General features: G+C 38.4%; 1 protein-coding gene across 1 annotated transcript in view; it reads left to right on the top strand.

Annotated features, from left to right (window-relative positions):
- The window catches only part of THSD7A (thrombospondin type 1 domain containing 7A), a 420,185-nt gene that overhangs the window by 346,918 nt on the left and 58,178 nt on the right, over positions 1-15,089 (top strand). Inside the window, exons 10-11 of the mRNA XM_054692399.1 lie at positions 4,952-5,084; positions 6,287-6,390. Of these exons, the coding sequence (XP_054548374.1) occupies positions 4,952-5,084; positions 6,287-6,390 (237 nt within the window). The remainder of the gene's footprint in view (positions 1-4,951; positions 5,085-6,286; positions 6,391-15,089) is intronic.

Genomic DNA, 15,089 nt, shown 5'->3' with positions numbered 1-15,089 from the left:
GAACTCAGATTCTGGTTCCTTGGTTGGAATAACTATGTGGATGCCAAAGTCATTGATGTGATACAGCGGGAAAGAGAAAGGATTCCAGTGAGTGATATTCCGAAGTTTGGGAATGACCACTACAAGGTGAATAGCTAATGATAAAGTTGATGACGACAGTCCTTCAGAGGAATTAGAGATTTTTAAAGGGAGATTGAAGGAGAAAAAGACTGATAAAAGGCTAGAGCCAGTTCCACTGGCAAAGAATATGAAGGAAACTTTCCAAAACGAGATTGTAGATGAGAGAGCACATGGCCAATGGGCATAGTGACGGGCATAGTGATGGAAAGGCTAGAAGGTAGAAAAGAATGAGAAAATGAATTGGATCATACATAAAGATAGTGCTGTGGGGTCAAGTGGTGATGGAAGGCATTCAGGGTGGTGGTGTGGGCATGTGGTGACAAGGCATGAGAGATGTAGTTTAGTCGGGAAGGTCTCTTGTGGGGGGAAGTAGATAACTGCTGTAAATTAAAATGCATGGTACCAGCAGGAAACTATTTTCTCCTGTAGCTCCTGGAATAGTGACAGAAAAGGAATACAAAAAAATGCCAGTTTGGGAATCTGCTGACTTGTGAGCAAGAGGCTCTTAGAGAGGCTGGGTTATGTTTGGCTAAGAGCAGGAACAGGAGATCAGATCTCTGTTCTGTTTGGTAGCTCTATGAATAAACTTCCTAGAACAAAATACCCTAAACCTAAACATTCAGACTTAAAAAGAATAGTTATAATTGTGTACTGAGGAAATAAAGCAAGATAAATAATGGGAGGAGAGCATTACTGTTGGACAACACTCCCAAGATGCTTCATGCAGCTGGAGAAAACTTTTCTATTTTTCCTGCAGACTATTGTGAAAATAAGGATACGATGGTGTTACAGAAAACTAGCCTTTTGTTGTAAGGAAAACGATGCAATGGTGTGTGATTAGCTTTTTCACTATTTTCTATGAAATGGAAATAATCTAAGCTCCATTGAAATTACACTGACTTCCACACACAATTAAAAATGCTAAAAAATGTTAAATGCACAATAGATAATAACAACAGAAAATTAATTCAAAGATGAGGTGGCTCTTCTTAATTTAATTCTGCAGGTAAATTCTAAATTTTATAAGGGTTTGAACTTTTAAAACCCTCTTTTAAAAAAATCACTTTAAAGAGGTAAAATTATATTATGATATTGCAGAAAATGGAACAGAATAGCTTAGCATTCGAAGAACAAGAAGAGTAATTGGAAATGGTATTCATCCCTCTCTCCAAGAGATGTCTTGAAAAATCAATGCTGATCAAGACCAGTACCTGGTGCAGAGAAGTTTAATTGTCCAACCAATGTACTTGTGAACTTTTTCAAATTTTCATAAATTTTTACAAATCTTCCCACTTCTAGATAAACAAATCCTAGTTTTGATTACTCTAAATCCTTTCATAATTTCTCTGGTAATATCTTCAGATATCTGAAATATGTTGTAACTTGGTGATAGATTAATATCTTCTGAATCTATGTGCCCTCTTATCACATAATTGTTCTCTGAATACACAATCCCTTTTTTCCTGTCCCTATCATAGACAGGTATTTTCAAGTATAAACACTCCAGGAAAATCTCCTTTACTTTTCCAAGCACATTATTTCCAATAAACAAAATAATGTCCTAGTTGCTGTTAATCCTCAATACGAAGACTTAGTACTTACGTGTTTACTACTGTAAGGAAATGAATGAAAAGAAATAGGAGAGGCTAACCAATAGTCCATTGAAGAGTGAAATGTTTTCTCAGTCAGCAAATATTTATAATCATTTGCTATGTGTGACTATTGTCCTAGATGACACAATACAAAGAAAAAATAGAAATAGAGATTTTTATATATAATATATACATATTATATATGGCTGATATATATATCATGTATATATATATCACATATAATAAATTTGGTGTAAATACATGCAGGAAACTAAGAAGGCTACAAATGTCGGGTTTACCAGTTCAATTTATTAGTGCAGAACCTGCGATTTTCTTTTTTAAATGTATGCTGTCCTGCTCTCTTTGTACTCTGATCTGAGGGCTCCATGACCTGACTGAGCTCTACGGCATTATTTCTTTCAGTGTACAAGTTATTTCTTAACTGAGATCTGAGCAAAAAATAACCTCCCAGTGGATAGAAACATGGATGTCATGGCACTTCCTGTGTAGCCCATTAAATTTCCTCTTCAAGTGTTAGGAGTTTGGGATGATCCACTTTAATCAGATCACAATCTCTGTCCTGTGGGCTGCACAAGGTTGAGGTGTTTGAAATTTTTATAAGAACAGATGGGTTGTCACTCTGAAATCAACTATAAAAGTGTAGTGAGTGATCATTTTCTTATATCTGGTAAAACTGGTGGTTATAATGAGAAGACACTAGAATGTTTCAGATTTGTACATATGTGAATTTTTTTTTCTTTCAAGTCAATAAAATAGAAATAAAACACTATTATTTGATTGCTGTTTCCCAATCTGAAAGCTGTGCCTGTGTGTTAAGTGATATCTAGAAAGTTAATAACCAGGTACATCAGTCTGTAAGGTGCCACTGATGAATTCATTGTCCTGTCCCCTCCAGTCCCTGGTCTCTTGGTCTCAATTCTATCTCTATTTTCTATCTATAGGTTGAGAAGCGTTAGAAAATTGTTGCCTCTAAAAATATTAACCATTTTGGTTAACCATTGCTACTCTGTATTCTACACTGCTTTCCCTGTTCCAAATACCTCCCTCCTTTTGCCAGTGCTGAGCAAGTAAGAATGGTCTCTTAGCACCCTCCTTTAAAATGATGAAAGACAGACTATAGACATAAAAAAAGAAAATAATAAAGTATAAAGGAAAGTTAGAGTCAGGTAGTAAATGGGGCTGGTGGGAAGGAAAGGGAAGAGAAAAATTACACTAGAAAATCAAGTAAATTATGGCTCCTACCATTGAGAAGGAAATTTGTTCTGAGATTGTGGTGAACAAAGCAAGATGTAGACACACAGTGGATTCTTAACAGATTGTCAAGGGAAACAAAATTTTTACTAGGTATGAATTATTAGAGGTATTTATCACCTACTTCTTAAAATAGGGGCCATTGGGCAATATAATGGATGGAGACTGTAACTATTAAAAGTCTCATTGGCATTCCTCAGTTTTTTTCCTAGAAAAATTATATTTAATATGCAAAGTTTCCGTTGACATTCAAACTGCCATTATCACATTTAAAAAAATCTATGACAGGGCCTCCCCAGTGGCGCAGCCATTGAGCGCTGGGTTGCGAAGCTGCCTGCAGCCTCTGCAGTGCTGGTTCCATCCCCAGCTGCCGGGCTAGGGTCCCACATGGCGCGAAGACCTCTCCTGCCGCCCGCTGCTCCCCTCAGCAGCGTACTTCGTCACTCTGCCTGTTCTGCTCTCTGCTCTGGCTCTGGTGAATTCTCTCACCCTCCTGCGCTTCTGACTGTACCCAGTGCTTGTATAAATAAATAAATTAATTAAAAAAAAATCTATGACAAAGTTTACAAATATTTAATTCTTTATTGCATAATACCACCAGCCCCTAGTTCCCTAATCTATTACCTATAGTATTGCAATTATTCACTAAAATAGTTTATACAATCTTTAATAGCACAGGTTTCCCCAACAATGGGAATAATCTAAAAATTTACATGTAAACCCTAGAATCTTAAATTGAGGCAAGATATATAAAGTAATTAATTCCAGTTCATCACAATTCTCTGGGAAGTTTTGTAACAATTAGTTGCCAAACTTGGCTTCAGAAAGTTTTGATTTAGTAGTTCTGGGTATAGACTGTTTTTGTTTCATTTTGAAGAAATTCTTCTGTGCAGTTAGACATTTAGTAATCACTGATCTAATGCATCCTCTCCTGGAATACAAGAATCTTCAACTGCATTGCTAGGAGTTAAGAACATTTAATTTTACTTCTGATTAAACTTTCATTGTTAGGAGCCACTAAATCTTCTAAATTTCTCTGTTTCTGTAGTCTGTGTATAAAATAGTGAATGCTTTTGCCAAAAAAAAAAAAAAGTATAAGAGAAACTCTATTAAAAATCATTGTTTAGGGAATTGTTTTGTAAGCAGTTGTGCCAGGCAGCTATTCATCCTTAAAGTCTAAATATTGTTGGAATAACTTTTATTAAAGTTGAGAGGTTTTATACATTATCCGTTTCTAGTACTAAAAAATTTTGAACATCTATATATAAATAATACTCTGAAAGTGATATCTTACTTGAAAGCAAGTCTTAACTATTCCCATTGTTTTTTAACATAATTTGGAGTTATTTACTTATAATTATTGCTGTTTTGAATGAATTGCTATATTTCTCTAAGAAGTCTGCCTCTAGGAAACCACTTTTAGAATTGGACTTGAATTGAAGATCTTAGACTGTTTAGCATGAATAATAAGTGGCTAGAATAATTTACAAGTTATGCATTTCAAATTAAGTGAATAACAAAGAGATAAAATTTCACATTAAAACATTGAATATATTCTCACAAGAAAGATTCATTAGATGTGCATGAGTCCCATGTGGTAAACTGGGCTATGTGAAATGACATGAAAATAAACTTAAGGTAGAGGAAAACAAATTAATTAGATCTGTCATATTTCTCAAGGGGAAAGAAATATACACAAGTGCAATTACTTTGTAACTGCACATTAGGAAGGCTAGGTGATTGTGGACTGCTTTCTCTTTTCAAATTTTTAATATAAATTGATTGAGTTTTCAATATAAGCAGTCTTTGGGTGATTTTGGGAAAATGATTAGACTTGATGAAGCCTCTCATTCAGGGATGTCAAAGCATGGGTAGCTAGGAGCTATCTAATTTCTCCACAGCAGCTAGAATATGGAGATTCTTGCATCAGTGCAAAGTACAGAGGTTAAATCTCTATTTGCTTCCAGGGGACTTGGGAGTGAAGAAACAGTCTCGGCATCGGGTCATCATCCAGCTGCCAGCCAACGGAGGCCGGGACTGCACAGATTCCCTCTATGAAGAGAAGACCTGCGAGGCCCCCCAAGCATGCCAAAGCTACAGGTAATAATAGAGTTAAGGAAAGAGCATAGTGAGCAATGTACTGAGCAAACACTACAAGTCCCTGTTCTTTGCAGTGATGAGGAGAGGAAGCCAGCACTGCCAGCAAGCTCAGTGCATTGTGGGGTGTCTATCCATGTGTGCGGTGTCTTACCACTTTAGGAGAACTGCCCTGCCACTAAAATAATCCCCAGGGAGACAAGTACTGGTGTATTGGCTGTATTATTAGCTCTAGGAGTTTGGGGAAATTTCTTATGTTGATATAAACTATAAGATGCAGAAAAAGTGGTTAATAATTATGAAACACAGATGCTCTGGGAAGCTGTTCTTTTTCACTGAGACAATAACTTCAGCATTTTCCCCCTGGTTCTGAAAAGCACCTGTTCTTCATAAAGACTGCCTTTCTAGTTCACAAAATGACATCTTTATCTCAATGATGCTAGTGAAATGTCTATTATGTTCATTTGTGGCCACCTCAGAGAAAATTAAGGTTATTGAAACTACCTATCATCATCTTGATAATTACTAGAGAATTTTTTCTTCATAACTCTTCAGGTCCCAAACTGAAACTTGATGTCATATATAATTGTAATGCTGACAACAAGTGAAATATTATGGCATTAGTTGATGGATTGCATGATCACAAAATAATAATTTAAGGTGAAATAGATGACAAATTTGCCATCTTAATTAATTTATATTTAATTCTTAGATGACAAACAGTATAATTGTCAGTTTACATGATGAACATTGACAGCTATCAGTCTGAACATTTATTTGAAGGATTTGCTTTTGAGAGCATATTAATTACCTCTACATTACTAACCAAAGAACACTGCAGAAGGTTCATGACTTGAATACAGTGTCATACTTGAATATAAAATAGCAATTTACCTGTAAATGAAAATCTTCACTCTGATACTCTGGTGTAATTTCCTGGCAAACCTTAGCATTAAAAAAATGTCTAAGTGCTCTCTGTAGAAGCCATTTCTATAGACCTTGATGATGAACTCTTGTTATAGAAAGTATTATTATGTCTGAAGCTGCTCTTTATAATGTCTTGATGGCATATAAATTAAATGAAGATAGGACTGAGCATTTTTAAATTAATTCCTGTTTATAGTGGTTGGTCATGTTTCCATGCTACATCTCTGTGATTTGCCTGGTGTTTTTGTTTCTTCACCATGGGGCTCCTTTTCTTGTAGGTGGAAGACTCACAAATGGCGCAGATGCCAGTTAGTGCCTTGGAGCGTACAACAGGACAGCCCTGGAGTGCAGGAAGGCTGTGGGCCCGGAAGACAGGCAAGAGGTGGGAGGCCCCATTCCACACTTGATTTGCTTTTCATTTCTCCAACTTCAGTTACTTAAGTGCTAACTTGATGACTTTGTCACTTTGACACCCTACTTAGCAAACAGAGCAGAGCAGATACAAATCTGCTACCAGTCATTCCATGTAACACTAGCACACAGAAACTCGTCTTTTATAATTATGTACTTTGTTCTTTGACATTAGCCCATAATTTCTCTGGTTGAATTTATCCCTCAGTCATAGATGGAGGATAATCAGACCACACTCTTGAATGGGTTGTGACATTGATGTTGTATACTGCAACTTGTTGGGTTTTGTTGTTGATAGTCTTTGGATCATGGTATTCTATACTTTGCTTGTCACTGGAACAATCAGTAAGATTGCTGACATTCATATCTCGTCTGTATGTCTTATGTGCATTCATATAATCTAACATAATTGATTAGGTTACCCAGAAGTCCTCAGCAATGACACCCCTAAAGTCATGACTCTTCCCAATTTTGTTCCTATAAAGTACTAATTTTTAAGTGATAGATTTATGTACTTAAGAGCTCCCATATGAGAACTGCATTCTGCTACCAGATAACAAGGAATCTTTCGGAAATGAGAGATGGAAATGTTTCAAACTTTCCATAATTACTCACTAGAAGGTATGAGTAACATTTAAATTCCAAACTTTGGAACATGTTGTCTGTATATGTAGTACTTTGAGCCATTAGATATATGATTATCTTCACTCAGATTGATTTTTAGGATCTAGTTCCTGCTGTAGACTTAAAATATAGCTTAAGAGCAATTGCAATACACAGATGCTTCAATTTGTAAAAACGTGTTTTGCTCCCTCATTTGCAATTTTATGTTTGATAATGATACAAAAGTATGAACAGGCAGAACAGAATTTCAGTATCTGCTGATTTGATGATTTGATGTAGGCCTCATTTTAATAGTGAAGGATTATTTTTTTAATGAGAAAAAGTTTCTTTTTTGTAAAATTCTTCTGTTTTATAACCTTCATTTTACAGTCTTCATTTGAAACATAAAATTTAGTTTACAAATAATACTACCTAGTGAATTTTAGCATTAATTTTATATGCTTAATTATATTATGTGTCCTCTATAATCAATTTAGGTTAAAAAATAACTTTCCCTTTACAATTATTGAGACTTAGGTGTTTAAAATTGAAATTCATTCTCCACTTTTTAAATCATTCATGGAAAAGTTGAGTAATATGAGACCACGAATCTTGCTACATTCACATACATTTAGGGTCATCATAGGATTTATAATTAAATACAGCCTTGAGTTTGAGAATGAGGTTGTAACCTTTAGTCCCACTTCTTTTTTTCATTTAATATGAGTCTTGTTCCTCTCCTCACCTTTCTGGGTCTCAGTTTATTTAGAAGGGAAAAAAAGGAGGGATATTTTAGGATTTTTCAAATTTTCATATTCTATACCTGATGCACAGGTAATCCCCAAGGAATCAAAATGTGAAATGAAATTAGATAAAACAGGTGAAGGCTATATTTTTATAAAATACCATGGGTGGAAATCTCAGATATAGTAGATGCAATACAAGCATTCAAATGGTTTTAATTCTAAACAATGACTTATAAACGTGCATTTCCTAAACTTGCATTTTGATTCTTGCATTTCCTCCCTCTGAGGCTATGATTACAAAGATGCTCATATTGCTTTACCAATAGTAGGTCTTAATTGTACGTTCATTCACCCCCCTTCCTGTGAAATCATGGACCCAATGAATGTGCACGTGTCATACTAGGCATAAGAGCATCTAGGCATAAGAGCAACGAGGTTAACATGAGCCTTTTGTTTGTTGACAGTTTGCATAAAACTGTGCTTTCTGTGATTACCAGTAATCTTTCATTTCCAAATCTGAAGAACTCTCTTCATTCCTCACCCTGGGTGACAGCTTTGTAGTATGAAACACCATGACCCACTCCCAGTGCTAAAAAGGGCTTTTGACTTCCTGAGTGCTACTTTTTCCTACCTTTCTGATTGTTCCATTCTTGGTTTCCTATTATGGGTGCCACTTCCTCTGCTTGTATTTAAATAATGCCTTCTAATTTTGACATACTTGTCAGACTGCTTACTTTATCTTAGCAACCTTTTCTATTTTCAGACCATCTTTGAAAAAATAAGTTGCATTTTGGGCCTCCCCGGTGGCGCAGCGGTTGAACGCTGGGTTGCGAAGCTGCCCGCGGCCTCTGCAGCGCCAGTTCGATCCCCGGCTGCTCCCCGGCCACCGGAGGAGGGTCCCACATGGCGCGCAGACCTCTCCTGCCGCCCGCTGCTCCCCTCAGCAGTGTACTTCGGTCCTTCTGCCTGCTCTGCTCCCTGCTCTGGCTCTGGTGAATTCTCTCACCCTCCCGTGCTTCTGACTGTACCCAGTGCTTGTATAAACCAAACAAACAAACAAATAAATAAATAAAACATGCCTCTGTTAAAAAAATAAATAAATAAATAAGTTGCATTTTAACAAATGATATCTGTATGAATATACCCAAAAAACCCACTTTAATTTCCATATTGTTTTCTTTTTTGTCTTGGGAGATTAAAATATTTTTTTCTTAGAATTTATCGTCTACAGAAATATGAAATGGGGAGAATTAAGAATGTGGAAATACCTTTTGCTAAATGGCAAAATTTTCTCCCTTTGGTGGTCATTTTTTTTTTTCAGAAGTGCATAATTGACTCAATCAGATTCTTGCCTCTTTCATCTTTGTCCTTATCTTATCGAGAGACTAAAAAATCAGCTTGTGCTGATTTTCGATGATTGAAATAATTGTGTTTTAAGGAATAGCATCCATCAATAAAAACTATAGAGAAATCATCCCCACTCCTTTCTAAACATCACCCTAATTCCAAGAAGGCATTCAACCCAGATTACTTTCAGAGGACTGTGTAGAAAGAATGTCAGGAAAGAGTGAAGATGTTCAAGCAGGGAGATTACATTTAGTAAGGGAAGTGAGATCACTGGTAAAATCACCCAACAGGCAGGAGTTAAAAACTGAGACTGAACCATTGCAAAAGCAATCATTTGATACTAAGGAGTTTTAAAAAGATCTAAATGATGAGTGGGGATTTGATTTGTACCATAATATTAGAAAGAGGAGAAGAAAATACAAAATAAGGTCAATTCTATAAACTAAGTCATTGAGATAAGAAAGGCAAAAAGGCAAAAACATTAAATGTGTTCACAGAGGAGTGGGTAGATTGTAGCTCTGAAGATGTGGAGCCTGGAAATGTCAGCATCAGTGTTTTAGACCTTGTTCAATAAGTGGTAGGAGCAAAGACCTCTGAAAGCAGTGTTTTATCTGTTGGCATGTACAGAATAAATTAGAAAGAGAAGGCACATGGGTCTGGATGCCAACTAGCACACTGTTACAGTAATTCAAGATTGAAGTAACAGGAGCTCAGACTGGAACCACAATAGTAGAAATAGGCAAGAATGTACGGATTTTCAAGATGAAATAGAGAAAAATGATTTTAGGACTTAATGGCGAATGAAAGAGGCAGCAATAAAAATCAAAGATGACCATGTGATCCTTTAACTTTGATAATTTTCAGCCTGAGATAGTTTTAATTTTGGTGAAAATTTTTTTAAGTCTCTTTAACAAATAAGAGACTGCTTATAGTTTCCACCAATAGTCACTATAAAGTGAATTAGTGAGAACTAGCTTACCCAGAAATGAGTTAAAATAACATGGATGTAACAATGTAGAAAGAGCCTTCTCAAATCAAATAAATATAATCTTGATCAAGTGTACATTTTGTGTATTTCAAAACTATATGAAAATGTGTTCTGGCCTGTTATACTAGAGTGCAAAATGCTTTAAAAGAAAACACCTGAAATTTTGAAATTTACATAGAAATCTGTCTTTATGACACAATTCTGTTACTTTTGAATGGAAAAATGAAATAATGGTGAGGCAAAATTTTTATCTATCATTCCCAGAATCACCAGTAACTTTTGCCCAATCTGCTCTGAATTGTATTATCTACTCTGTTGGAAACATGACATTTTCTTTAAATTCATTCAATGTTTCTGTGAAACATTAAAATTTTTAATAAAATAAATGTTTGAAACTTTATATTCTATTAGTCTGCTTAAGCTGCAATAACAAAATTTTGAGGCATAGAGCAAGCAGAGAGCCCTTAGGGTCAGAATAAAATAGGAAAAGCCTGGGAGGAATAAGGAGGGTCCAGAGATAAGGGCAACAAAATCCAAAGGGAACTAATCATACACCCCAGGACTAGGGACAACAGGACATTCCTGGACAAGGACTATAAAGAAAAGTATGCTAAGATAATGACTGAGACACAGGGACTTAGTTCTGAGCACTGAGACATTTAGGCAGTGAGTGAGACCACTAAGAACTAACCAGTCACAAAGAGCCTGGCGGAGCTTGAGAATAATTAGGGAAGAAGGTCTATATTCCCTGAGGCAGGACTCCACCTCATCTTCCTTGCCCCTCCCCGGCCTGGGAGTCCCACTTTATTTTTGTTCCTTTTCTCCTCAATAAACTTTCTTTCTCTAAACAAATTTGCCTCTTCTCACTTGCTTGCCTGAGTGTCAGCAAAGTTGTGCTGCCATGGTGGTCTAGTGGCTGGGACTCAACGCTGCCACTGCAGCCTGGGGTCCATTCCTGGCTGGGAGACTAGGCCTGTAAACCTGACATTATGGTATCATAGACTAGGGGGTTTAAACCTCCATAATTTATTCCTCACAGTTCTCAAGGCTGGAAATTCAATGTGTTGGCCAATTTAGCACCCAGTGAGAGCTCTCCTGACTTTCACTATGCTGTATTCTCACTATTTCCTCACACAGCAGAAAGACGAAAAGGAGCAGGCTCTCTGATCTCTTCTTACCGGGTCACCAGGCCTGCCAGGAGGGCCCCACTCAATCCACAAATATTATAAACACTGGGTATATTGTGGATTAGGATCTCAACATATAAATATTTTTAAATTCAATTCCTATCCTAATGTACAGAGCTATAAGTTTGTTAATACTGAATTTTCTCTGAAAGCTGTGAAAATGGACAGCAATGACCCCTAAAAGTCAACTTACCATTTCCTGAATATCATTCAATATAATTCATTCTTTCATAAAATAAATATATAAGTAAACTAGTCCCAGGCTATCAAAAATAAAAAATATATAACAGCTAATTTCCATTGGTTTTTTTATTGTGGGAAATGTACCATAGGTATACATAATTCAAATTTTAAAGCATATTAGTAACATTTCAGTAACGTATATATATAATAACACTAGAGAACTGGAAAAAGGGGCTCCCCCGGTGGTGCAGCGGTTGAGTGCTGGGCTGCGAGGCTGCCTGCAGCCTCTGCAGCGCCAGTTCGTTCCCCAGCCACAGTGAGTGTCCCACCAAAAAAAAAAAAAAAAAAGAGAACTGGAAAAAGAAACCCGCTGATTGGGCATAATGACAGAGGAACTGATATTTAAATATAGGATGACTCAAGCCAAAAAGACTAGAGTTAAAAATCTACATATTTGGGAAACAGCAAATCAACCTATTTGCAAGGGTTTCTGCAAGTGAATTGGAGGCTAGGGGGCAACACTCTGGGGGCTCTTGAATACCTGTAGGAGAGGGAGGGGAAAAACGGGGAGGAGAGATTTTTTCAAAAGGAAATACCAAGAAGTGAAGAAATTTAGCAAGGTTTTAGATACCAAAAATGGTGTAGTCTGGGAAATTTTATCTAATGGTATAAGAACTAAACAGAGGAAAAAGATTTTAAAGGAATTGACAGGTTCTGACAAATTTAAAACTTTAATCATTCTTGGGCCTCCCCGGTGGCACAGCGGTTTAGCGCTGGGTTGCAAAGCTGCCCACAGCCTCTGCAGCGCCAGTTCCATCCCCGGCTGCTCCCCTGCCACCGGGCGAGGGTCCCACATGGCACGCAGACCTCTCCTGCCGCCCGCTGCTCCCCTCAGCAGTGTGTTTCGTCAGTCGGCCTGTTCTGTTCCCTGCTCTGCCTCTGGTGAATTCTCTCACCCTCCCGCACTTCTGACTGTACCCAGTGCATGTATGAACAAAACAAACAAACAAACAAACAAATAAATAAATAAAACATGCCTCTATATGTTTAAAAAAAAACTTTAATCATTCTTAAATTTCATAGGAAAATTATAGAGGGTCTTGGAAATAGGCATCTTTCCTATAATATTTCACCAAAAGAAATGCAAATAACATGAAATTTACCCACATTTTATTTAATTTTTGAGCGAATAGACAGCTTATTTTTGCTTTATACTATTGGAGTTGTTACAAGGCAGCCCCAATAGAAAACAGGTTGCCTGGATGTGGGTCCTCACCAGTGCAATTAAAAGGGACTTATTAATACTCTACTGCAGGCACACACACAAAGTTAATAAAAGGTTTATTTAAAGTGAAGGGGAAATGAGGAAATGTACAACTCAGGAGGAAAATAGGGAAATAAAGTCTTAAATGTGTCCTACCCGATCTGCCGACCTGGAAACCCAATGGCGCTCTGAGAGCTGGCCAAGAGCCATGAGCTGGTGGAGAGCCAAAAGGGAACCCCCCCCCCCCCAGGCCCACGTGTCTGATTTTATACCAAACCTGGCTGCTTAACTCCACCCTCAGGTTCCAGCCACCTTCCCTTTGGTGGTAATGGGATTTGTCTTTCCCAGTGTCCTGATGGCTTTGGTCTGGAGTGGGGGTGGAGTCCACAAAGCCTGTATGGAATTAGCTTAGAACATCCTTTTCCCCCTAACAGAGTCACTTGCATGTGAACTTTTAATAGAACTGTATATAAACTTTTAAAGAACTGTTTTCCTTCTGTTCACATTTCTACAGTTCAGATGCATCCAGAATGTTAAATTATAGTGCTGTCAGGGACTCTATCATTGAAACCTAGTCATAATCTCTTTAAGCTAGAGTTACTGTAACAGGGTGGTCCCTACGAAAGGAGGAGGTTCCATACAGGGAGAGGGGCAGCCCAAACCCGCAAACCTGCCTATTCTAAACGGGTTCTGCCATCTGCCGCATCAACACAAAACATATGAGACCTTAATGGGAAGGAACTTTAATAAAACTAGGAAACAATACAGGAAAGGCAAAGAGTCTAGTTTCTAAATGAAGCACCCAAAGTTACCCATCCCCTCGTGGGTAAAAGTTCATCCATATGGGATCAGCCCAGAATAAGGCCCCAAAGCCTGCCACAAGTCTAAAGCATCTTCCAGTGGGGACCCACAGAAAAGGGTCAGAAACAACCAGACAAGCCCGGAAAGAAAAGAGCAAAATCACAATCAAGATAAAAGCTGCCACTGTCACCTCCCCATGGGTCTCACCCACATCTGTGTCACCCAGTCCACGACCAAAAGACAAGCGCAGTTTCTTCACGTGTCTCTAGGCTCCATGTACCTCCTCCAGGTCTCCTTCTGGCTCCATCCTGCTTCCTTTCTTCCTCAGTCTCCTCGGCAACTTCTTCTCTTCCTGCTCAGCTCCACCCTCCCTTGGGTGGGGCAGGGAACCTGGAACCTCCCCCTTTCCTGGGGACCACCCTGTTACATTACCACTATATTTGCGTAGAAATAAAATACATGACTCATATAATGATGACAATTTTGAACATTTTACTTATTTTTCTCTATAACTGGCCTAAGGGGCAGTACCAGTTACTATGTATAAAATGTATATTATTCCATTTTTTTTCCTACTTTGTAACACATTTTTACCAAAAATATGATGGCAAAGTATCATAGATCAGGTGTCAAAAGTTTCATAAAGGTAAGTTCTGATTTGCTCTTGATATGGATGGAACTCTAGATTTACAGAAAGTGTACTTGGCAGGAGACAGCGCTAGAGTTAGTAATTCCAGGGTCAACCCTTCCTGTCCTAATCCCCCACCCACTGTATCCTTGCCAAACAAGAAATATCCTTTGTAATGACCTGTCACTAAGATCTGACATCAGCCTCTTTATGTGGAAGTCAGCATGATTCAGATGTTTCTAGAATTGATTCCAAAATTGCAAGTTTTCAGGCCTAGTTTCCCAGCCAGGAATGGATCTCAGGCTGCAGTGGCAGCACTGAGCCCCAGCTGATGTAGTTTTACGGAGTGTGGGGTCCTTGGGTTCACTCTGGGAAAGGTTTCACCAGAGCTCCCATTTCAGCGGCATGTGGCAAGTTCCCCAGGCGAGTTTCGCCACAAGGCAGAGATGTTAGTGATATTTAAAGACCAGGTTTATTAGGGTAAGGCAGAGAGGCAGGTTTGCTTAGAGAGGCCTGCCTGGTTGCAGGCGGGTGGCCTTGAGGAGAGCAGCCTCCACTGAGGGAGGTCAGTGAAGAGAAGTCCTAGCATGGTACAAGTCATGGGCAGCCAGAAAGCTGCTGCCCTGCAGAGTTGGTGAGAAGAGGCACCTGCATAGTCACAGGTGGGCAGTGGGAGTGCTGCCCGAGCCAGTGCAGAGACTGCACTGATATAGTCCTTTTCTCTTTGGGAGGTGTCACTCCTCCGTGGAGTGGCCTGCTTGTTGCAGATGTTGGGTAACAGGCAAAACTAGAAGGGGATCAGAGATTCCAGGATGGGCCCAATCTCCATACATTTGCCTTCAGGTCTGTGCCTCACTCCCCATAGCAGTCTGATCCTGCTTGGGTCTCATGCCTTGTGATAACTAAGGGTCCGACCTCTACGG

This window comes from Talpa occidentalis, unplaced genomic scaffold, assembly GCF_014898055.3.
Source record: "Talpa occidentalis isolate TD23 unplaced genomic scaffold, MPIMG_talOcc4v2.1, whole genome shotgun sequence".
NCBI lineage: Eukaryota > Metazoa > Chordata > Mammalia > Eulipotyphla > Talpidae > Talpa > Talpa occidentalis.
This window is presented reverse-complemented; position numbering and strand designations above follow the sequence as displayed.